Raw genomic sequence first — 24,359 nt, forward strand, 5'->3', positions numbered from 1 at the left:
ACACAGTAATCAGGGGATGTGGTAAAGACTGAAGCTCTGAGATTAAAGCATTAAAGTCTATATGAGTCCGAAACCTACCGCTCTTTTTGGTCCTAAAGATTGGATTTATTTTACACTGTTATAGCAGAATTATTATCAGGACATCTTTGGCATTTTAGTCAAGTCCAGATCTGTCCTGTTTTACAGGTGGTGTCCAGATCTGTCCTGTTTTACAGGTGGTGTCCAGATCTGTCCTGTTTTACAGGTGGTGTCCAGATCTGTCCTGTTTTACAGGTGGTGTGTTCACACTTCTGGATTAAAAGCTTCCTGTGTATTTTCCATTCTATAAAGTAAACAGTAGAAATAACTCCAGGTGATGTGCTCCGAGGTGTTGGTAGAGATCACGATGTATCCTACAGGAAAAGAGGGTTTAGGCTTCTATAAAGATACTCCAGGAAGCACTCACACTTTTCTATCGCTTTCTATCTCGCTGAAACCAAAAGAGTTTATGACACAGCAAATAAATATACACCATCTTTATAAGGATGGGTCAGAGAGCCAATGTGGCCACACCCCCTTTCAACAAACACTTCTTCTTCTTCCGGCTGCTCCCTCTTCCTTCCTGATGCAACCCTCCCATTTAACCTGGGTTTGGGACCGGCACCGAGGGTTAACTCTTCAGCGGCTGAGTTAGCGCACTGCCCGGGAATCGAACCCAGGCCACCGTAATAAGTGTGCAGGATCCTGCTGCTGGACCACCAAGAGGCTTTCAACAAGCACTTAATAAATTAATATCGAATCAACATATGTGTATTCAAATGAGATGTGACGAGGAAGACGCCCATTTCTGAGATCACTTATCCTGTGTAAATCAATTAGAATCAATACACACACACACACACACACACACCTACACACACATACACACACACACACACACATACACACACGCCTGGAAACTTATTCCTTCTGAACAGCACTGTGTTGTCATTGTGCAGTTTTTCTGCTGCTTCATGGCTCCACTGTGTTTACTTCCACTCAGGAGAAGATCTTCAGTGCTGCAGCTGCTTGTGTGAACATCTGAGTCAATTCACACATTTACCCCGTGCTATAAAACACCCAGCACTCAGGAGGGATCCGGTGTGTTAGTTTATTGTCAGGTGTGTCAGCCTGTCATCACACACCACGTCTCAGCTCGTCCTACGTGTTTCAGCGTGTACATCCCAGCTATATAGTAATAAGTGAGAGCCGGTTTCTTAGCGTTCATAAGAATGTTATTAGCACTATGAGCGTAAATGTAGACACTTTTTATGTGCTTGTGCTCAAGACAACTGCATTCTTAAGGATCTTTACTCAGGACTGAGGGAATTGTGCGGATCTTTCTGATATCATTCTTTAAAAAATGACCCTTACATGCAGAGAAATTCTCAGTTACACACGTGTCAGTGTGAGGACGTGTGTATTGACTGTGAGGACACGTGTCAGTGTGAGGACACGTGTCAGTGTGAGGATGTGTGTATTGATAGTGAGGACACGTGTCAGTGTGAGGACGTGTGTATTGACAGTGAGGACACATGTCAGTGTAAGGATGTATGTAATGACAGTGAGGACACGTGTGAGGATGCGTGTATTGACAGTGAGGACACGTGTCAGTGTGAGGACGTGTGTAATGACAGTGGGGACACATTTGAGGACGTGTGTAATGACAGTGAGGACACGTGTCAGTGTGAGGACGTGTGTAATGACAGTGGGGGCACGTTTGAGGACGTGTGTAACGACAGTGAGGACATGTGTCAGTGTAAGGACGTGTGTATTGACTGTGAGGACATGTGTGAGGACGTGTGTATTGACTTTGAGGACACGTGTGAGGATGTGTGTAATGACAGTGAGGACACGTGTCAGCGTGAGGACGTGTGTAACAACAGTGAGATCACGTGTCAGTGTAAGGACGTGTGTATTGACTTTGAGGACACGTGTGAGGATGTGTGTAATGACAGTGAGGACACGTGTCAGCGTGAGGACGTGTGTAACAACAGTGAGGACACGTGTGAGGACATGTGTAATGACAGTGAGGACACGTGAGGACGTGTGTAATGACAGTGAGGACACATGTCAGCACGAGGACGTGTGTAACGACAGTGAGGACAAGTGTGAGGACATGTGTAATGACAATGAGGACATGTGTGAGGATGTGTGTAATAACAGTGAGGACACGTGTGAGGACGTGTGTAATGACAGTGAGGACACGTGTGAGGACGTGTAATGACAGTGAGGACACGTGTGAGGGCATGTGTAACGACAGTGAGGACACGTGTGAGGGCATGTGTAATGACAATGAGGACATGTGTGAGGACGTGTGTAGTAACAGTGAGGACACGTGTGAGGATGTGTGTAATGACAGTGAGGACACGTGTGAGGGCATGTGTAACGACAGTGAGGACACGTGTGAGGGCATGTGTAATGACAATGAGGACATGTGTGAGGACGTGTGTAGTAACAGTGAGGACACGTGTGAGGATGTGTGTAATGACAGTGAGGACACGTGTGAGGGCATGTGTAACGACAGTGAGGACACGTGTGAGGGCATGTGTAACAACAGTGAGGACACGTGTGAGGACGTGTGTAACAACAGTGAGGACACGTGTGAGGGCGTGTGTAATGACAGTGAGGACACGTGTGAGGGCGTGTGTAATGACAGTGAGGACACGTGTGAGGACGTGTGTAACGACAGTGAGGACACGTGTGAGGGCGTGTGTAATGACAGTGAGGACACGTGTGAGGACGTGTGTAATGACAGTGAGGACACGTGTGAGGGCGTGTGTAACGACAGTGAGGACACGTGTGAGGGCGTGTGTAACGACAGTGAGGACACGTGTGAGGGCGTGTGTAACGACAGTGAGGACACGTGTGAGGACGTGTGTAACGACAGTGAGGACACGTGTGAGGGCGTGTGTAATGACAGTGAGGACACGTGTGAGGACGTGTGTAATGACAGTGAGGACACGTGTGAGGACGTGTTTAATGACAGTGAGGACACGTGTGAGGACGTGTGTAATGACAGTGAGGACACGTGTGAGGACGTGTGTAATGACAGTGAGGACGTGTGTGAGGACGTGTGTAATGACAGTGAGGACACGTGTGAGGATGTGTGTAATGACAGTGAGGACGTGTGTGAGGATGTGTGTAATGACAGTGAGGACGTGTGTGAGGACGTGTGTAATGACAGTGAGGACACGTGTGAGGATGTGTGTAATGACAGTGAGGACGTGTGTGAGGACGTGTGTAATGACAGTGAGGACACATGTGAGGACGTGTGTAATGACAGTGAGGACGTGTGTGAGGATGTGTGTAATGACAGTGAGGACGTGTGAGGACGTGTGTAATGACAGTGAGGACACGTGTGAGGATGTGTGTAATGACAGTGAGGACGTGTGTAATGACAGTGAGGACACGTGTGAGGATGTGTGTAATGACAGTGAGGGCACGTGTGAGGATGTGTGTAATGACAGTGAGGACACGTGTGAGGATGTGTGTAATGACAGTGAGGACGTGTGTGAGGACGTGTGTAATGACAGTGAGGACACGTGTGAGGACGTGTGTAATGACAGTGAGGACGTGTGTAATGACAGTGAGGACACGTGTGAGGACGTGTGTAATGACAGTGAGGACGTGTGTAAGGATGTGTGAAGTTGTTGTTGTGTAGCGTGTGATGATGAGATGGGACACGCCCCTGAGGAGGAATGGTCCAGCAGCGTCCTCCAGATTAAACTGGGAGCTTTTATTTATGTGTCTGTTTGGACACCAGAGATCACTGTGTGTGTGTGTGTGTGTGTTTGTGTGTGTTTGTGTATGTGTGTGTGTATGTGTGTGTGTGTATGTGTGTGTGTGTGTGTGTGTGTGTGTATGTGTGTGTGTGTGTGTGTGTGTGTGTGTGTGTGTGTGTGTGAGGAGAATTGGATTAGTTCAGAGATTAATTGTTCCACAACACACATTGTTTCATTCAGCACTAATGACTGCAATCATCCTTCTGAAATGCTTTCATTACCTCCTGATTACCAGCCAGAGTCAGTGCAGCTTCACAGAGTCAGAGTCAGTGCAGCTCCACAGAGTCAGAGCAGCTCCTCAGAGTCAGAGTCAGAGTAGCTCCACAGAGTCAGTGCAGCTCCACAGAGTCAGAGTCAGTGCAGCTCCACAGAGTCAGTCAGTTCAGCTCCACAGAGTCAGTGCAGCTCCACAGAGTCAGAGCAGCTCCTCAGAGTCAGTCAGAGTAGCTCCACAGAGTCAGTGCAGCTCCACAGAGTCAGTGCAGCTCCACAGAGTCAGTGCAGCTCCACAGAGTCAGTTCAGCTCCACAGAGTCAGTCAGTTCAGCTCCACAGAGTCAGAGTCAGTGCAGCTCCTCAGAGTCAGCGTCAGTTCAGCTCCTCAGAGTCAGAGTCAGTTCTTATTGTTTTTTAACTAAAAGAAAAGCTCTTACACTTTTAGGGAAACGTGTTCAATCTTCAGTTCTTTTGTTTCTATCTCTGGACACACGTTTTATCTTAAACACCTGAAAGTAAAAGAGCTGATATTTTCCAGATAAAATGAAGTGTTTCAGAATGAATGAAGGGAAGATCTCAGACCACTTCTCAGACTAAACCATGCTGTAGCTGTCAGGGATTACCTGAAGGTAAACTGAAGGTCATCATCTCCAGAAGACCCGTGGCAGATTCTCCCTGATGTTCAGAGTGAACCTCCTTCTAAAACTGCACAAGTCTACCTGAGGCTACTGATGCACTTTAAAGACGAAGAACTGTCACTCCAAATATTTATTAACATCTGTGTGAGAGTTCTGCAGAACATTGTACCTGAAGCCATGCTCAGAAAACTCCATGAAGCTTACAGAGAGATGAAAACAAACAAAAAGCAACATGATGACTGAACAGTCAAGAGCATCTTCTAATCTTCTAGTAACGCATCTCGGCCATTGCAGTGTGACTCGTCCTCCTTTTATAGGGTGCCAAAACTTTTGGGCTCATTGAATGCTTTAGTTTTTTCTGTTTCCATTTTTGGGCTTGTTTAAGAATTACTTTCTTTCAAGATATTAATATGAAAAGTTACTACAGATGTTCAGTGTGTTATTTAAGGATCTCCACCACCATCTCCACCATTAATCCACCATCTCCACCATTAATCAACTATCTCCACCACCAATCCACCACCTCTACCATCATCTCCACCACCAATCTACTATCTCCATCACTATCATCTCCACCACCTCTACCATCATCTCCACCACCAATCTACTATCTCCATCACTATCATCTCCACCACCTCTACCATCATCTCCACCACCAATCTACTATCTCCATCACTATCATCTCCACCACCTCTACCATCATCTCCACCACCAATCTACTATCTCCATCACTATCATCTCGACCACCTCTACCATCATCTCCACCACCAATCTACTATCTCCATCACTATCATCTCCACCACCTCTACCATCATCTCCACCACCAATCTACTATCTCCATCACTATCATCTCCACCACTAATCCACAATCTTCACCACCACTAATCCACCATTTCCATCACCAATCCACCATCTCCACCAACATGCAACCATCTCTGCCACCATCTCCACCACTAATCCACCATCTCCACCACCATCTCCTGCCCATCTCCACCACCAATCCACCATCTCCACCACCAATCCAACATATTTTTTTATTCTTTATCATTTCTTTATTCCTGATGTAGTTCATGGTTCATGTATCACAGTAAATGCTCTTCAGCTATTCTACTTATCTTCCTACTGAAGAATGTTTGCTGTTGAATAAAATCTGCCCTGATTTATTTAATTTCAATAAAAATATCTGTTTATCAGCTCTTCAGTATAGTCTTCTTCTTGTTAATTATCTGATTGCCACATGGCAGCGGGAGCATCTGATCTGATGAGTGACAGCTGTGAGTGATGGGCGGAGTTTATAAACAGAGAGACCGCTTAATTAAAACACCAGGTTTTCCTCTAAAATATATTTACATAATTAAAATGTCATTAACATGTCACGTTAGCGAGTTATTCAGCTTTAGTTGTGATTCTTCTCATCTTCAGTGGATTCAGAAAGTTCCTTTCTTCAGGGCAGATCCTCTCAGATCAGATAGTGAGAGTCTGTGAGCTGCCAGTTTCAGCTCTCTTCACAGATGGGGTTTAAGCCTAGTCTTCACTCACTGACATGCTGAGACTTGCCCTGAAGTTTCTCCAGTCATGTTTGTGCTGTAGGTTTAACATCACTGTCATGTTCAAAGCTGAACTCTTGCTCCAGTCTGAGTTTGTGTCCCAGTCTCTGTCACTGAGCCTCACCTCACAGCTTCATGCTGCCACCACCATGCTTCAGGGTAGGGATGGTGTTAACCAGGTGATGTCTAGTACCCGTTTTTCTCCAGACAAAGCCCTTGCTGTTCTGCTCAAGGACTGAAATATTTGTTTGATCAGACCTGAGAATATTTTGCCAGTCCATCATTGCAGGAGTGCTGCAGTGATGGATTTCCATCCAACAGGTTCTCCGTTCTCTTCACAGAACATTTACACCTCTTGTAGTGTCCAAGTCCATGTCCAAATCAGCCAGACAGCCATCTCTAGGAAGGTTCTAGGTTGTGAAGAACTAAGGTTAAGAAGTCTTTATTATCACCACACATACTGTACATTCCATCACAGTGGAATTCTTATCATCACGTATCCCAGCTGAGGATGTTGGGGTCAGAGCTCAGGGGCTGCTATGATACAGCGCCCCCTGGAGCAGGGAGGGTTAAGGGCTTTGCTCAGCTGCCCAACAGTGGAGCAGTGGTGCTGGGGCTTGAACCCCAATCCTCCAACCAACAACCCAGAGCCTTCACCATTTCAGGTCCTGGGAGCATTCCAAGCCTTCAAAGTTGTTTCAATATTCTTGTCTTGATTGTTTTAAAACAATCTCTCCATGGAGATCCTCAGGTTTTTGGCTTAAAATGTAGATACAGATGTGACTTTTCCAAATGATGTCCACTTCATTCAAATTGCATCAGGTGGACACCAGTACAGTTCTATATGCATCTCATGGATAATTAAAGCAAAACAGGATGCACCCAATTTTATTTTTTATTTTATTTTATTTTTATTTCTTTAATTTTTTTATATATTGTATAATGATTTATTTTATATTATATTTTGTATTACATTCTTATATTCTTTTATACTTGATATTATTTTTTATTTTAGATTCCTGTCTTCTAGTGTATTTCTTATATTTTATATTCTAGTTTTACATTTTTATTTCCATCATAGGACAGATTAAAAAAAACAATCAAAATCATTACAGATGATTAGATCAATGGGTGAAAATCATACATTTATCAAAATCAAATCCACAACATGATAAAGTGTGGAAGTCAAATGCTCTGAATTCTTTCTAACTCCACTTTACATTTGAAACCATAATTCATGATATTGAGAGAGAAACTGATGTGAAAAGGAGCGAGCAGGTCATCAGGTCTCAGATGTGTTCATCTCAGGAGGAAACCTTCTGCTTCATGTTGTGAATGTTAAAGCCAGTGAGGAGACGCTGAACGTCCTGAAGGTTAAATGTGGACAGTCATTTTGTCCTCACTGTGGGACGTCTTTTAGAAACTAATCAGTATCACTGGACCTGAGTTTCATCATCTCTCTGAGCCTGGTGTCATTCTGAGAGCTGTGAGACCTGGTCCTGAAGCTGCAGGAAATGAATGAAGAAGATTCTAGAAGCTTTTTTTACAGGACGAGAAATTGAAATGATGCTCAGAGTACTCGCGCGAGTGTGTGTGTGTGTGTATCTGTGTGTGTGTGTATCTGTGTGTGTGTTTGTGTGTGTGTGTGTGTTTGTGTGTGTGTATCTGTGTGTGTGTGTTTGTGTGTGTGTATCTGTGTGTGTGTTTGTGTGTGTGTATCTGTGTGTGTGTGTGTGTTTGTGTGTGTGTCTGTGTGTGTGTGTGTGTGTGTGTTAGTATTTCTGAATAAAAAGGAAAGTTCAGAGTGCTTTTGTGCGTTTGATTTGAATTCAGACGAAGCGACAGTTCCAAACAGAACGAGAAATGAAAAAGAATGAAGAGACGTTTTGAAAACCCAAAACACAAATTGTTCCTTCTCCCTGGTGATGTTAATGGCAGACGCACAACCGGCAGTGTTTTGGCCTGAAGTGGTCTTACACACACACACACACACACACACACACATACACACACACACACACACATACACACACACACACATGCACACACATACACACACACATGCACACACATACACACACACACACCAGCCATCACACAAAATGGAGCATGAAATTTGAAATGAGAGCAGCTATAGGTCAGAGACTTGAAGCTGTCACGCTGTCTGTGTGTGTGTGTGTCTGTGTGTGTGTGTGTGTGTGTGTGTCTGTGTGTGTGTGTGTGTGTGTGAGAGAGAGAGACCCCTAGCAATTCATACTCTCGTAAAAGGTTTAAGCTGCCCGTATGAGCATGTAATCTGCCTCCTTCCTTCACTCTGGAGAATCTAACTTGTGGCTTCTGCACTACAGTCTTCTGAACATCAACCAATCAGAGGCCCTGCATGCTTTCTGATACATCTTATTGGTCACTATGAGGGGTGTGTCCACCTTGTCCTGAAAAATAACCTGTTAATCCTAAAAGGTTAAGCGATAAGACTTTTGTGGAAATTTCTGAACGCTGCAGTAGACTTGGAAGTCCTGGATGAATCAGCAGGCCTGCAGGTGTTCCTAATAAAGTGGCATTGTGTTAGACCCTGCCCCTTTCTGTCCATGTCTTATTTCCCCTCCTCAGTGGTCAGATGTTTCTGCTGCATTTGCTTAGTGCTGTTTATATTGATGACTGAGATGAGGAGATGGATCAGGGATTTAAAGTAAACCTTGTAGCTGCAGTGCAGTGGACAGTGGACACAACAGTGTGAAGCAGTGACCATGACATCATCCTCACATTCCTTCACCGTCTGCTCTTCTCCAGCTTGCTTTATTTTCTGTCTCAGGTTTTTCTGAAGATAAACATAAATCCATCCAGCTGTTCTTACATCAGATGTGCAGTGTGTCATTTATGGATCAGTTCTTTCTTAATTTTATGTTTGCTTCTGTGTTGTTCCACCATCTCTATTAACCATCCCCAGCACTGTTTTCAACACCACTCCACCATCTCCACCACCACTCCACAATCTCCACCACCCTTCCCCATTTTCACCACCAACCCACCATCTCCACCATCAATCTACCACTAATCCAACATCTCCACCACCACATCACGATCTCCACCACCAATCCAGCATCAATCCACCATATCCACCACTAATCAACCATCTCCACCACCAATCTACAGTCTCCACCACCATTCCCCATCTCCACCACCAATCCACCATGTCCACCACCATCTCCACCACCAATCCACCATTAATCCAACACCTCCACCACCTTTCCACCATCTCCACCACCAATCCAGCATCTCCACCGCCATCTTCACTATTAATCCACAATCTCTATTAAACATTCCACCATTTCCTCTGCCATCTCCACCACCATCATCCCACCATCTCCACCACCATTCCACCATATCCACCAGCAGTCCAGCATCTCCAACACCATCCTTTCCCATCATTCCTCCATCTGTCACCACCATTCCACCATCTCTCTGGTTCCTCTTCAGATCCTCTCTGCACAATGTCTGAGGGTTCTGTAGAAAAGAAAGACATGGTGATTATTACTGAAACATTCCAAATGTTCTCTTACAAATCAGCTGAACATAACTGTATGGAGATCAGGAATAATGGAGGAGAAAGATGGCCATCATTAACCAGGTGCTCCATCATTTACCACATGAAGGTGTAGAAATGAATCCCTGAAGATCTCAGAGTGAGGAGCAGCAGTTTGAGGGAAAATGGTGCCTGTGGAATGCTAATGGAAAGCAATTAAGGCCAATTAATGCAGCTGGGAAGATTTATGCTAATGAGATGCTAATGTGTTTAGGAATCACTCCAGGAAGAAAGCTGGAGTGAATGCTGTGTGTGTGTGTGTGTGTGTGTGTAGCATAGCATTTCAACATAACATGCGATAATGACATCTTTTAGAAGCTGGTGTTAATGAAGAAGGTATAGCATGACTTTCCGTGCTGTAATTAACATCATCTATTAAAATAAAAAGTCAGCATTGAGAAACTTTGTTCTAAAGCAGCAGTTCAGCTCTGAGATGAAAATAAAGTCCTGAGTTCTACATGTCTTCAGTTCCACAAAGCCACACAGTCAGGCTCGGGCTTCTGAGGATTTTTAGTGAGACGTAGCAGGAGAAAATTTAGCCGTCATTTAAAGCACTGGCGTCTCAGCTTGCAGCTCTCTGCCCCGTGGCATTATGGGAAAAAGTCACACTGCTTAATGACAGACAGCCGAGTGATAGTGAAGGAGTTTAGAGCAGAACTGGAGCATGAAAGGCGCTCTGTGTCTGAGTTTGTTTCTTCCTGGGGTTTAATTTCATCTTTACTGTTTGTTTACTTCTCTCTCTCTCTCTCTCTCTCTCTCTCTCTCTCCCTCTCTCTCTCTCTTCATTTCCAGATCACGGAGTTTAATAATCTTCTTGAACATTTGTGTTAAATATTTTAGGTGAGATCATCTTCTATTAGGTGTTAGCTTCATTAGCCTTGTAGCTCCAGTGTAAACTAAAGAAGGAAGACTCCAGACTGGTCTCGACTGATTGTAGTTTTAGGAGGAAAATAAAATGTAGCTTCTTTCTGGGTTCATCAGTTTCTCCATCTGGGAAGATCTTTGCAGCTTCTGTGTAGAACCCGAGAGCAGAGGGCTTTTCTTCCATAGAGAAATCTGTAACTGGCTGAAGAAGAGTTGAGGAAGGTGTTTCAGTGAGAGTGTAGATCAGGGGTGAGGGCGTTCTTGTGGAAATGAGATTTTTGATTCCGGTTCTGTTCTTCTGGAGGTTCTGGTGTGGAAGTGCTGAGAGATTTGATCAGAGCTCTGCTGTAATCAGACCATTTGGAGTGTTTGTGTGTGTATTCATCTGAATATCTCCTGAAACTCCTGGATATTTGCCGTTTGTCTCTGATCTTAATTGCAGCTGTTGATGTTTATCCAGTCCAGCTGTGACACTGAGTCACAGAACACTCATTTTACCCAGAATGCTTTGCTTTGATTCCACCACAGTCTTCTGAGATCAGTGTGTGTGTGTGTTTGTGTGTGTGTGTGTTTGTGTGTGTGTGTTTGTCATCATCTCTCCGTTTATTCCTCTGTCACCTTCCTTCTTTGTCATTCAGCTGTCAGTGTTTTAGTCTTGAACTCTTGGAGTCTGTATCAGAGAGGAGCAGAGCTTGGAGAGGCGGCGTCTCAATAACACTCTTTACGTCACCTTTAATTTAACACTAGCAGAAAGCTGGGAACAGCAGAACGCCAGGCTTTTATTTTTATCTCTTTACAATTGCTGAATTCTAGAGATAATATCCAGCTTTTCAAGTCCACTTCACAAGTCACTTCTTCCCTCTGTCCTGCTTTTATATCGGAGTTTATATCTGGAAGTGTCACTGTTGATTCCAACCTTTCATTTATTCCAGTTAATGAAGAAGAAATCCAGTCTAAAAGCTGAGAGTGGTGTAGATTTAATCGTCTGACTCTCTGACAGATCTCCATCATCTGAAGAAGAAATCAGTTTGTGATGTAGAAGCAGAAGATCCAGAGGAGCTCTGAAGTGAAGCTCAGACAGAAATCTTCAGATAAACACCACGTAGAGTGAACAGCCTTCATTCAGAAGCTTTGCCTCTTTAACACAGAGCTTGAAGAGTTTTAAAGGCTTGTTCTGCTCTGTGGTTTAAGGTGGAATGTGGAAGTGTGTCTCTCTCCAGAATCGATTAGATCCCCGTTACAGCGTGGAATAAAGGTGCTCTCCGAGTTTAATGGAGAAGAGCGTCAGGTTCCAGGAGGCTGTTGCTCAGATTAGTCCTGGTGTTTGTAGAGGAATTTAGAGCAGCAGCAGGAATTTTACTCTTCAAGACTCGCTTATCTCTCTAATGATGATAAAATGAGATCACTGAAGGAAGGAGAAATTCACTTCCTTCACGTTCACCTTTAAAGCATTTTTCTGTCCCTCGCTGGATGAGACACAGTGCTCAGTGTTTCAGTGTTAATATAAATCCCTGGTCATTTCCAGTTAATATTGTTTCTTATATTTATTTATGTTTATATTTACACTTCTGTATATTTACTGTCTCTTTTTTTCCCTTCACAGGTCTACACGAGATACGGGAAATGCTACACATTCAATGGAAATAAAACTACATCCAAAAAGACAAAGCAGGGAGGCATGGGAAATGGCCTGGAGATCATGCTGGACATCCAGCAGGATGAATATCTGCCCATCTGGAGAGAAACGAGTGAGAACATTTAGAACTTATTCATATTTAATTTACACACATTATTATTTAATGTGGAGTCCAAAAGTCTGAGTCTACTGCAGAGGATTCAGAGGATGATGATGGAGCAGAGGGTTCAGAGGATGATGATGGAGCAGAGGGTTCAGAGGATGATGGTGGAGCAGAGGGTTCAGAGGATGATGATGGAGCAGAGGGTTCAGAGGATGATGATGGAGTAGAGGGTTCAGAGGATGATGGTGGAGCAGAGGGTTCAGAGGATGATGATGGAGCAGAGGGTTCAGAGGATGATGATGGAGCAGAGGGTTCAGAGGATGATGGTGGAGCAGAGGGTTCAGAGGATGATGATGGAGCAGAGGGTTTAGAGGATGATGGTGGAGCAGAGGGTTCAGAGGATGATGATGGAGTAGAGGGTTCAGAGGATGATGGTGGAGCAGAGGGTTCAGAGGATGATGATGGAGCAGAGGGTTTAGAGGATGATGATGGAGTAGAGGGTTCAGAGGATGATGATGGAGCAGAGGGTTTAGAGGATGATGATGGAGTAGAGGGTTCAGAGGATGATGATGGAGCAGAGGGTTCAGAGGATGATGATGGAGCAGAGGGTTTAGAGGATGATGATGGAGCAGAGGGTTCAGAGGATGATGATGGAGTAGAGGGTTCAGAGGATGATGATGGAGCAGAGGGTTTAGAGGATGATGATGGAGCAGAGGGTTTAGAGGATGATGGTGGAGCAGAGGGTTCAGAGGATGATGGTGGAGCAGAGGGTTCAAAGGATGATGATGATGATGGTGGAGCTGAGAGTTTAGAGGATGGTGGTGGATCAGAGGGTTTAGAGGATGATGATGATGATGATGATGATGATGATGGTGGAGCTGAGAGTTTAGAGGATGGTGGTGGATCAGAGGGTTTAGAGGATGATGATGATGATGATGATGATGATGGTGGAGCTGAGAGTTTAGAGGATGGTGGTGGATCAGAGGGTTTAGAGGATGATGATGATGATGATGATGGTGGAGCTGAGAGTTTAGAGGATGGTGGTGGATCAGAGGGTTTAGAGGATGATGATGATGATGATGATGGTGGAGCTGAGAGTTTAGAGGATGGTGGTGGATCAGAGGGTTTAGAGGATGATGATGATGATGATGATGGTGGAGCTGAGAGTTTAGAGGATGGTGGTGGATCAGAGGGTTTAGAGGATGATGATGATGATGATGGTGGAGCTGAGAGTTTAGAGGATGGTGGTGGATCAGAGGGTTTAGAGGATGATGATGATGATGGTGGAGCTGAGAGTTTAGAGGATGGTGGTGGATCAGAGGGTTTAGAGGATGATGATGATGATGATGGTGGAGCTGAGAGTTTAGAGGATGGTGGTGGATCAGAGGGTTTAGAGGATGATGATGATGATGATGATTGTTTTAGTGAAAATTCATTATGTTTCTTATCTTCTCCTTCTTTTTTGAACTCATCAGAATTATTGCAGATATTAGTATATCAGAGTTAGCATTAGAAACTAGAAGCCTTTATTTATCCTGATACATTACATCACAGTGAAGATCTTCTCCACTCATATCCCAGCTTGTTAGGTGGAACTTTTATCCAATAAGACATGCTGTACTGGAGTATTGAGAGATACGATCTGACAACTTATTAATAAGTTCTCGGCAGTCAGCCCAGACTTTTGAACCTTTGTAATATCACTTTTGTCACCTCAGCCTCATATATATTGAAAGTGAAATCCACACAGTTTCTCTCTGACACTCTCTCCATATATTCTTCCTCTCCTGTGTGTAGATGAGACGTCTTTAGAGGCAGGGATCCGTGTGCAGATCCACAGTCAGGATGAGCCGCCTTACATCCACCAGCTCGGCTTCGGCGTCTCGCCGGGTTTCCAGACCTTCGTGTCTTGTCAGGAGCAAAGGGTACAAACCACCCACTACACACGTAATATAAATACACGTAATACATGAAGAATCCACCATGTTTTTGTAGTATCCTTAAACACCACTGTTATATAAAATCTCATTTTGTTGTTTCTGTTTTAATATGAACCTGCTCCTCTCATTAATTCACACTAGCTTTAGCCTTAGTAAGACTGTGAAGTGTGAAGGAACTGCAGGAATGTGAATAAATAAAGTCTTGAGTTTTGGACTGCAAATGGCTACAAACAGAACTTTATACTCAAGTCATGTGATCTGGGAAAGTTCTGGTCTGGGTTCTGGAAAGTTCTTCTCGAAGCAGGTTTAACTTTAAACTACATTTAAATATTCCCCCAGACATTTACGCTAGATTTATTTAGTAAACATATTCGTATACAGTGTCTACATTAATATTAGGTGTGTGAGATTTAATTCGTGAACTTTTCACCTAGAAAACAGGTAATAAGGTTATTTTCTCATTAAAATTGTTATATTGCGTTATCTGTTATCTAAAAAGCTGAGTGTTTTTGAGTTACTGAGCTTCACCTTCAATTTCAGTTCACTTCCAGTGAGCAGTTAAACTGGTCTGATAAAAATAAAAGTCCATCATAAATATAATAACTGTAGTAGTGTAGGAGCTTGTGGGGTTTCATTACTACAGCAGAATAAAAGGTGTTATCTAATGGTATTTACCCTCTCTCTCTCTCTCTCTCTCTCTCTGTAGTTGACATATCTGCCCCAGCCGTGGGGAAACTGTCGCTCCTCAGCTGATCCCTCTATCCCGGGTTATGACTCCTACAGTATCAGTGCGTGTCATTTACACTGTGAGACTCAGCTAGTTCTGCAGCAGTGTCAGTGCCGCATGGTTCACATGCCTGGTAATCAACCTCTTTCTGTCCCTTACATTCACTATATATATAGTGTATTGCCAAAAGTTTTGGGACGTCTGCCTTTCCATGCACATGAATGTAATATGGAGTTGTCCCGCCCCTTTGCAGCTATAACAGCTTCAACTCTTCTGGGAAGGCTTTCCACAAGGTTTAGGAGTGTGTTTATGGGAATTTTTGACCATTCCTCTAGAAGCACATTTGTGAGGTCAGGCACTGATGTTGGATGAGAAGGTCTGGCTCTCAGTCTCCACTCTAATTCATCCCAAAGGTGTTCTATGGGGTTGAGGTCAGGACTCTGTGCAGGCCAGTCAAGTTCCTCCACACCAAACTCACTCATCCATGTCTTTATGGACCTTGCTTTGGTCACTGGTGTGCAGTCATGTTGGAACAGGAAGGGGTCATCCCCAAACTGTTCCCACAAAGAGCATGAAACTCAATGATTTGGAGGGGTGTCCCAATACTTTTGGCAATAAAGTGTGTGTGTGTGTGTGTATATATATAACTTTCTTACATTCTTTTATATATATAAGTGCAATTGAATCTGCGTAACTTTTACTGGTTACTGGCCCACTATCGTATTTTCTTTCATCTTTTCTATCTAACAATAACCCAGAATCAGATTGTTGAATCAGTGAGAAAACTTTTCTAATGCTAATATTCTACTCCTGCGTCAAATAAAGATTTTAGAAAACAGGAAGTAAAGAATTGTTCAAGTCTCAGAAAGGTTTTCAGGTTGATGTGAACTTAATGAGTGTGTGGATCTTCTTAGCTGAAGGAGCGGATCTGTTCTTGAACACCTTCAGGCCATTAGGAGTGTGGTGTGAACATCAAGTGGTGAGGAGAGCAGTGTGCACGTACCTTTAAGACTTTCACACCAGCTGCTGTGTTCCCTCATGAGAAATGATGGAACGCATTTACGACATCCATCTGGATGCTGGAACATCAACACAACTCCACTTTAACTGGATAACAAACCACAACTTAGACCAGTTTCAACTCAGAATCGAAATTCTACACAGATATTATCATGGATTTCCCTCAGATCTTGCTCCAGCACACCTTCTATACGATTAGAGTCTCTGATGCTTTTCCCATTCAATTAGGTTTCATGGCTTTCCTAAACAACCTAGCTAAATTTCTTTCACTTCTAATCTGATTCAGTTTAATGGATGTGTTATCTCCAGCTTATTCTGCTGAAGCAGTAGATTAGATTCATTTCTGAATGTCTATTTACATAAACTACCTCGCTTACAAAGAGCTGGATAAGTGACTAACAAACACAAGTGAGTGTCAACAACAGCTTCCTTTTAATGCTTTAGCCATTAGTGATGAGTTTCTGGTGTAAAAGAGCATTTCAAGTGGTTATATTTAGCTGCATAGTGGTATAGACTCAGAACACATGATATCCCATCAATTCAGTTGAGTTTTATTTCTCTAGTGCTTTTAATAATGGACATTGTTGTGACACTGATATGTCTGATGCATCTCACTGATATGACATCAATATGTCTGTGGAGAATGAACACTCTTTAATCCCCTTCTCACATTCTGTTCCCATCGTCGATCAGTTTTTCTAATCCAACCAGAAAGAGTAAATTAAATGAAAGTCTATCAGACCCCTGATGTTCTAAAACCCTATAGCTGGTCTCTGGTCTGAGGAGATCTGCTGGTCTGCTCAGCTAAAGGATTGACATAAATCCATGTGATTTAAACAGAGGACTGAAACAGAGTATACACCCCAAGCTGTTTTTAATGTCACATGTTTATTTGATCTAATTCCTTATCCAGAGCATTGGGCAGTAGAACAAAAAAAACAACCTCATGCTAGTCGACTAGGGACTAAGAATAGCACTGAACTAAAACCTGATTAGAGAAAGGGTTAGTACAGCAGGGAGAGGAAGCAGAAAGCACACCAGTCAAGGCATTGTTTTAGATTAGATTAGATTAGATTAGATTAGATTAGATTAGATTAGATTAGATTCAACTTTATTTTCATTGCGCATATGTACAAGGCAACAAAATGTAAAGACATTAAATGTCATAAAGCGCATTTGTGAGGTCAGGCACTGATGTTGGACGAGAAGGTCTGGCTCACAGTCTCCACTCTAATTCATCCCAAAGGTGTTCTATGGGGTTGAGGTCAGGACTCTGTGCAGGACAGTCAAGTTCCTCCACACCAAACTCACTCATCCATGTCTTTATGGACCTTGCTTTGGTCACTGGTGTGCAGTCATGTTGGAACAGGAAGGGGTCATCCCCAAACTGTTCCCACAAAGAGCATGAAATTGTCCAAAATGTCTTGGTATGAAGCTGAAGCATTAAGAGTTCCTTTCACTGGAACTAAGGGACTGAGTCCAACACCTGAAAAACAACACCTGAACTCAATGATCTGGAGGGGTGTCCCAATACTTTTGGCAATATAGTGTGTATATATATAGTTAGTGGGTTGAAGAGTTCAATAAGGAGACCAATGTGGGGTAAAAGCACTTGAACCTCTTTCTAGAGGGTAGGAGGGTAAACAGTTTATGGGCTGGATGAGAGGTGTCCTTGACAATGCTACGAGCTTTCCTCTGAACGTCCTCAATGGCAGGAAGTGAGGTCCCAATAATGCACTGGGTGGTTTTTATGAGCCTCTGTAGTGCTTTCAGTTCCATCATAGAGCAATTCCCGTATCAGACTGAGATACAGCTGGTTAGGATGCTCTCAAGTGCACAGCGGTAGAAGTTCTCTAAGGTATCTGATACTGAACGAATTGGAGTGCTTGGTGAAGCGGCAGGTCTTCAGCCTTCCATAAGTCTACTAAAATATTCAGCAGGGTTTCAGTCTACCAGGTGATGACCCCTGTAGTAAGCTTAATGTGACTCAGATGGAGCAGAAAACATTAGAATCATGACCTGGAGGAGCTCAGGAACAGCTCAGAAACACTGCACAATGAGACTCCGGCGGTATAAAGGAGCAAAGATGAGAATAATCTCATAATTATACGACAGATTATTATACGAGTAACCATTAATCTTTTCTACTCTTTCATGGCTAGATGAGGTGAATGGTCTGAATGCCTATTCAGGGTGAAAATGAATATGGCTGCCTGCTTTCAGATGGAAGTGCGACAAAAGCCTCGTCCTCAATCCAAGTGTCCTGCTAATGAACTTTCAGCCCATGAGTTATGAGTGCAGCGTATCCAAAACTCAGAGCCACCACGGGTCTAATGGAGACCGGGGTCCTTTTGTTTTGTCTCCAAATCAATCTTATCCCTAATGGGATGAGAAAAAGGAGGTCTTGGCCAAACATTAGCTTAGAGAGCCATGCGTATCACATGCCACAATTAGGTTCCGCTCTAATTAATCACCGCACTGTTGAGTTCTGGCCGTTAGCGAGGACCTGGCAAGGAGAAGAAATCAATTTTTTTTGTAAATACTTTTTAAATATGAGCACCAGGGGGGTTGGATGGCTGAGGGTTGGGGGCTGACTGAATCAGCAGGTAACTGCAAGAAGGAAAAAAGGGAAAATAATGACTAATGAGAACCAGACACTAGAGGAAGTAATTGCACAGTCATCTCTCCCCCTCTCTCTCTCTCTCTCTCTCTCTCTCTACCACACACACATCCATATTTACCATCCATGAAGCAGACAGCATCTGGCCGTGAGTCTTATCTCTCTGTCCACCTTCCCTCTGAGACTGTTTCCAGAGTGTTAGCTACTGACAGCTACGTTTACTTGGCCCATTCTCCAGACGGTGATGGAGCTGGACTGGGCTGGAGGTGATATATGATTATGATTAAGTCTGAAAATGAAAGATTCTGTGATTTATATGTTCATTGTAGTGAGCTGCCACCAAGCATGGCTCTTGTTCTTTTTAATTACACTCTCCTTTAATATTCCATTCATTCACAGGATGGAGAGATGTCCTGATTTAGCAGCAGCGGTAAAAGCCTCTCCTTACACACAACATGGAATCTTACCAATTTAGTTTTATTTTATCTTTCAAATGGTGCAGCATTATCCAGCATGGAGAGAAATGGTGACTTTAAGCTTTCAGTCATTTAACCATGTTTTCTGGAGTTAGACATCCTTTTCCTGATTGGATGTCAGTCACCTGCTAGCTGCACATCTGGCAGGTAAAACTATCATTCTTACTCTTTCTAACATTCCTGTAAAAGGTTGCTGGTTTCCTGAAGCGGTTCTGACTCCATCAGTGTCCCTAAAAAACAGAGCAGAGTCAATGAAGCGAGAATCAGAGTGGAATAAAAACACAAAAAAATGAAGATACACAAGAAAAAGCTTCTCACAAGGTGTGTCCAGAGGTGGACTTGAGGAATGTTCTGCATCATAACATGACTGATGATCTGGATCTTCTCGCTCTAGCAGGCCGCTCACACATCTTCTGTATCAGCAATTGTTTTACTGTAATACTGATTTTTTTTTTTTTTTACTTTTTATGGTTGATTAAATTCATTTTGTTTTTTGTTCCTAGGAAATGAAGAAATCTGCCCCCCTGACAAGCTCAAGTGCGTGGACAAAGCCTTGGGTAAGCGTGTATTTTTCATTCTGCCAAGATCCTGCAAGCTCCGCTGACTAAAGTAAAATAGAGATTTCCTTTCGGACTCCTTTGTTTATGAAGCATGTGCACTCCAAAGCAGAGAGCTAGCTTTAACACAGCAGCTACATGATAGTCATATGGAACGGTTCTAGGGCATAAGAACGAAGAACTTCAACACAATGGCAAGGACTTCAAGATAACTTAAGTAAAGTTCTACAGTTCAAGGATTTAAAAGATTTGACCAAGTGTAATTGAGATCATTGGTGAATCTGCTGGACAGCACAGCTGGTCAATTACACACCCTGAGGTTCTTGCTAGACCTTGCAGATTATATTAATGAGAAGCTAATCCTGATCTTGTTTAAGGATTGGGATGAAATTGCAAGAAAATGAGACAGATGTTGAAGTGGTTCCTTGCATCCAGGCTTCATAAATTGTTCCAAAAGGTCCTCCTGTCCACTTGATTTGAGATTTGATTTGTAGCATCACTGAGAATGAGAGACAGCTGCAGCTGTGTGTCCAGTCCCAAACCCTGGTAGGAGAAGCTGTTTAAGAAGATGCTTGGACCAAGTGACCATCATCTAAGCCATCCCAACATCTAGTATACCTTGTAGAGCCATGGTTCTCACAGCCTTGTAAGAGCAGGGTTCTAAGAGCAGCGTTGGGATCTAGTGGTCCAGAGAAGGGCAGTCAGTGGTAGCTCTGTCTGCTGGTAGCACTGGTCTGCTGATTAGAAGGTTGTCACTGAGCAAGATCCTTAACCCTTAACTGCCCAGTGGTGTAAATTAAATAAACATCCTTTTACTTCTGTAAGTGTGTGTGTGTGGGTGTGTGTGTGTGTGTGGTGCTATTCCACACCCAGTAATAGATGGGCTCAGGAATTGCTGATCAAAACTTCATTACTTACAGGGGCACAAAGACTCCATCATACATTGTCGAAAGTTTCTGGACATGGTTTGAAGATTCTGGACTTAAATTCATGATGTGTAGTTTCTGGTGAAGGGTCTTGATATAAAGAAGAAGAAGACGAAGAAGAAGAAGAAGATTACAGAGTTGAGATTTCAGTGAAATACTCAATACTCATCCTGGGTCTTGCTGTTTATGGAGAATCACCAAGGCATTTCATCAACCTCTGACTGAAAATTACAACACTGTAAGCTCTGATGCACTGGAATTACTGTAATAACACATAATAGGAGCACTCTAACTCCATCACACATGGACTACAGTGTGTGTTCATTAATGATGTCCTCTCTGTCTCTCTCTCACACACACACACACACACACACACACACTGCAATATATACTTCTAAACACAGTTCTCTGCCAAATCTGAGTCAAATCCTGGTCTCCAGGTCTTCAGAGGTGCTGTGCTTGGCTCTTTGTGTTTTATGAAGCTCATAAAGCTCATGAAGCTCACTTTATTAGGAGACAATGATGAGAGATGTGAGCAATTACGATCCTGCTCGTCAAACAGTCCATAAATCCAATCCTGCACTTTGTCTAACAGATTTCTAGCTGAGGCTTTCAGCTCATGGTCTCACTTGAGTTTCATCACACTCCTTCTCATCTGTGTGTGTGTGTGTGTTATAGAGCTATTGCAGAAGAGTTCAGGTGAGTTCTCATGTGCATGTGAGACGCCCTGTAATCTGACACGATACGGCAAAGAGCTTTCCATGGTGAAGATTCCCAGTAAAGGTTCTGCACGATACCTGTCCAGAAAATACCACAAGTCAGAGGATTACATCAGGTTTTGTTATTATTATTATTATTATTATTATTATTATTATTATTATTATTATTACTACGTAATCTGTCTATTTTATCTATTCAGTTTTCAAAACATGATAATGTTCCTGTAATTTCCAGAGAAAACTTCCTCATTCTGGACATTTTCTTCGAAGCCCTGAACTATGAGACCATCGAGCAGAAGAAAGCCTACGATGTTGCAGGGTTATTAGGTGAGGATCTGAGCTGCTGTCAGTCATTAGTGATAAAAAAAGAGTGCGGTCAGGTAATTAACACTAGCCCCTTTCTCTCCTGAGTTCCTGTAAACCTGGTGATGAGCTCAGGTCAGTTCAGGTCTTCCTCTTCATTTTCCTCTGGACAGGAATCAGCTTAATTGAGCAAGCAGCTCATCTCTAATCCATGGTGATTACAGAACATTTACATTATCCTGGAAGTCCCATAATTAGGTTAGAACTTGTAAGAAGGTGTCTTTATCAGGAATGAAAGCTCATGTAAAGTTCCTGGACTTCAGTTCTTTATCTCAAATTCCTGGTCTACACAGTCTAATGTTCTTGGTCTTAGGTTCATGGTTCTTATGTTAATGTTCTAAGTTTCTTGGTGGTACGTTCATGATCTGAAGTTCCTGAGCTTATGTTCATGGACTAAAGGTCATATTCTAAAGCTCCTAGGCAGAACTTCATGGTCTAACGGTGATGTTCATAGTCCAGAGTTTCTTCCTGGTCTAAAGTTCCTGCTCTGTAACTCCTGGAGTGAGGTTCTTGAGATGTTAGGTTCCTAAGATAATGTTTACAGAGGGAAATTTTATGGGCTCATGTTTAATAGATTCATTTGCTGTAGGATCTTGGGCTGAACCTTTTGGCTAAAATTTATGATCATAGGTTTTTTGGATTAATGAGTCATTTGTTCACTCAGACTTTTGTTTGTTTTGGAGGTTAAACCGTCCGTGTGCTAGCTGCATCTCAGGAAGGTGAGAGTGTGGATCTGTGTGTCTTGCTGGAACACCTTGAGCTCAGCTCATGAAGGAAGCAGTGTTGAGTTAATGAGCCGAATCGGGTGTGTTCAATGAGGCGGAGCTGCACACTGCAGTGCTGTGGGCCTCAGGACCCAAGTCTCACTCACACCTGATGGACGCCATGTCATTCGGTCCCTGTCCTAATCATCCTTCATCTTTATTCCTGTTTTCCTCTCAGGTGATATCGGAGGACAGATGGGACTGTTCATTGGAGCGAGCATCCTCACCGTCCTCGAGATCCTCGACTATATTTATGAGGTACATTTTAATTGCTGCTGCTGTATAATGAAAGGAGTTGATGAGTGAACTTATCTCTGAGACATCGTTTCATTAGTGCTGCTTCTCACCTTCATCCACACTGCTGTCTCTATTCCTTATTCACTTCATCCTTTCATTTCTTCCTCTTTTCCTCTCCATCACTGTCCCAAATCTGCTTCTTGTGTCCTTTGTTCTCCTCTCTCTCTCTGCCCCCCCTCTGCCCCCTCCCCTCTCTCTCTCCCTCTCTCTCTCTCTCTCCCTCTCTCTCTCTCTCTCCCTCTCTCTCTCTCTCTCTCTCTCTCTCTCTCTCTCTCTCTGCAGGTGCTTAAGTTCAGGTTACAGCGTGTGTTGAGGCCACAGAAGGAAGAAAAACGACCACAACAACAATCCAGCACTGTAGCTACAGTCAACCTGCAGGACACAAAGACAAAGGTCAGATAATTATAATAATAATAATAATCTCACTAAAGGAGTCCTAAGGGAGGCTTAGCTGAGCCTTAGCAAGCTGTACCGAGTCTCACTAGTCTCATCATGTGTCTAAGTCTCAGTAGCAGTGAGTAGATCATAGTAAGTCTCACTGAGTCTCATTATCAACTCACTGTGTCTCTCTGAGTCTCAGTGTGACTCAGTAAGTCTCAGACTCTCGCACATTCTCCTCCCTGAGTCTCACTCACTCCCAAGCAAGTTTCGAGGAGTCTCAGTGTTTCTCACCAAGTCATATTTGCATTTTCTTGCATTTTCTTTACATTTATCTCTGTTACACAACAGAGCAGTTAATGATAAAGGTCCTTGCTGATTTGAACTCCTTCAGTCAAAAATCCAGTTACTTAATCATTTCTTAATCAGTTTCTGAGCCTCATTGTTTCTCAGCATGTCCTACTGAGTGTCAGTAACCTTCTCTTAATTAACTACAAAAAAGAAAAAGGTTTTTTAAAACTCACAAAATGAAGAACAAAAATGTACATCATCAGATGTGTTTTATTTTTATTAATTTTTTTTGTTTTTAATTTGAATCTGCTATAAACTTTATTGTTACATATTACACACCGATCAGCCATAACATTATGACCACCTTCCTTATATAGTGTTGGTCGCCCTTTTTGCTGCCAAAACAGCCCTGACCCGTCCTGCACTGTGTATTCTGACCCCTTTCTGTCAGAACCAGCATTAACTTCTTCAGCAGTTTGATCAACAGTAGCTCGTCTGTTGGATCGGATCACACGGTCCAGCCTTCTCTCCCCACGTGCATCAATGAGCCTTGACCAACCATGACCCTGTCTCCGGTTCACCACTGTTCCTTCCTTGGACCACTTTTGATAGATACTGACCACTGCAGACCAGGAACACCCCACAAGAGCTGCAGTTTTGGAGATGCTCTGATCCAGTGGTCTAGCCATCACAATTTGGCCCTTTTGGTCAAACTCACTCAAATCCTTACACTTGTCCATTTTTCCTGCTTCTAACATCAACTTTGAGGACAAAATGTTGACTTGCTGCCTGATATATCCCACCCACTAACAGGTGCCATGATGAGGAGATACTCAGACTTCACCGGTCACTGCTCACAGTGTTATGGCTGATCGGTGAAACACTGCATCCA

The 24,359-nt window shown here is 43.2% G+C and overlaps 1 protein-coding gene across 2 annotated transcripts in view; it reads left to right on the forward strand.

Moving 5' to 3' along the window:
• Nucleotides 1-24,359, forward strand: part of asic4a (acid-sensing (proton-gated) ion channel family member 4a) — a 64,378-nt gene that overhangs the window by 39,159 nt on the left and 860 nt on the right. For both annotated transcript variants that reach the window (XM_058393662.1, XM_058393663.1), the window contains 8 exons: nucleotides 12,254-12,398; nucleotides 14,187-14,314; nucleotides 15,036-15,189; nucleotides 19,676-19,729; nucleotides 21,334-21,490; nucleotides 21,610-21,701; nucleotides 22,680-22,759; nucleotides 23,081-23,191. In XM_058393662.1, the coding sequence (XP_058249645.1) occupies nucleotides 12,254-12,398; nucleotides 14,187-14,314; nucleotides 15,036-15,189; nucleotides 19,676-19,729; nucleotides 21,334-21,490; nucleotides 21,610-21,701; nucleotides 22,680-22,759; nucleotides 23,081-23,191 (921 nt within the window). The remainder of the gene's footprint in view (nucleotides 1-12,253; nucleotides 12,399-14,186; nucleotides 14,315-15,035; nucleotides 15,190-19,675; nucleotides 19,730-21,333; nucleotides 21,491-21,609; nucleotides 21,702-22,679; nucleotides 22,760-23,080; nucleotides 23,192-24,359) is intronic.

The sequence above is a fragment of the Hemibagrus wyckioides genome, linkage group LG06 (genome assembly GCF_019097595.1).
Source record: "Hemibagrus wyckioides isolate EC202008001 linkage group LG06, SWU_Hwy_1.0, whole genome shotgun sequence".
NCBI lineage: Eukaryota > Metazoa > Chordata > Actinopteri > Siluriformes > Bagridae > Hemibagrus > Hemibagrus wyckioides.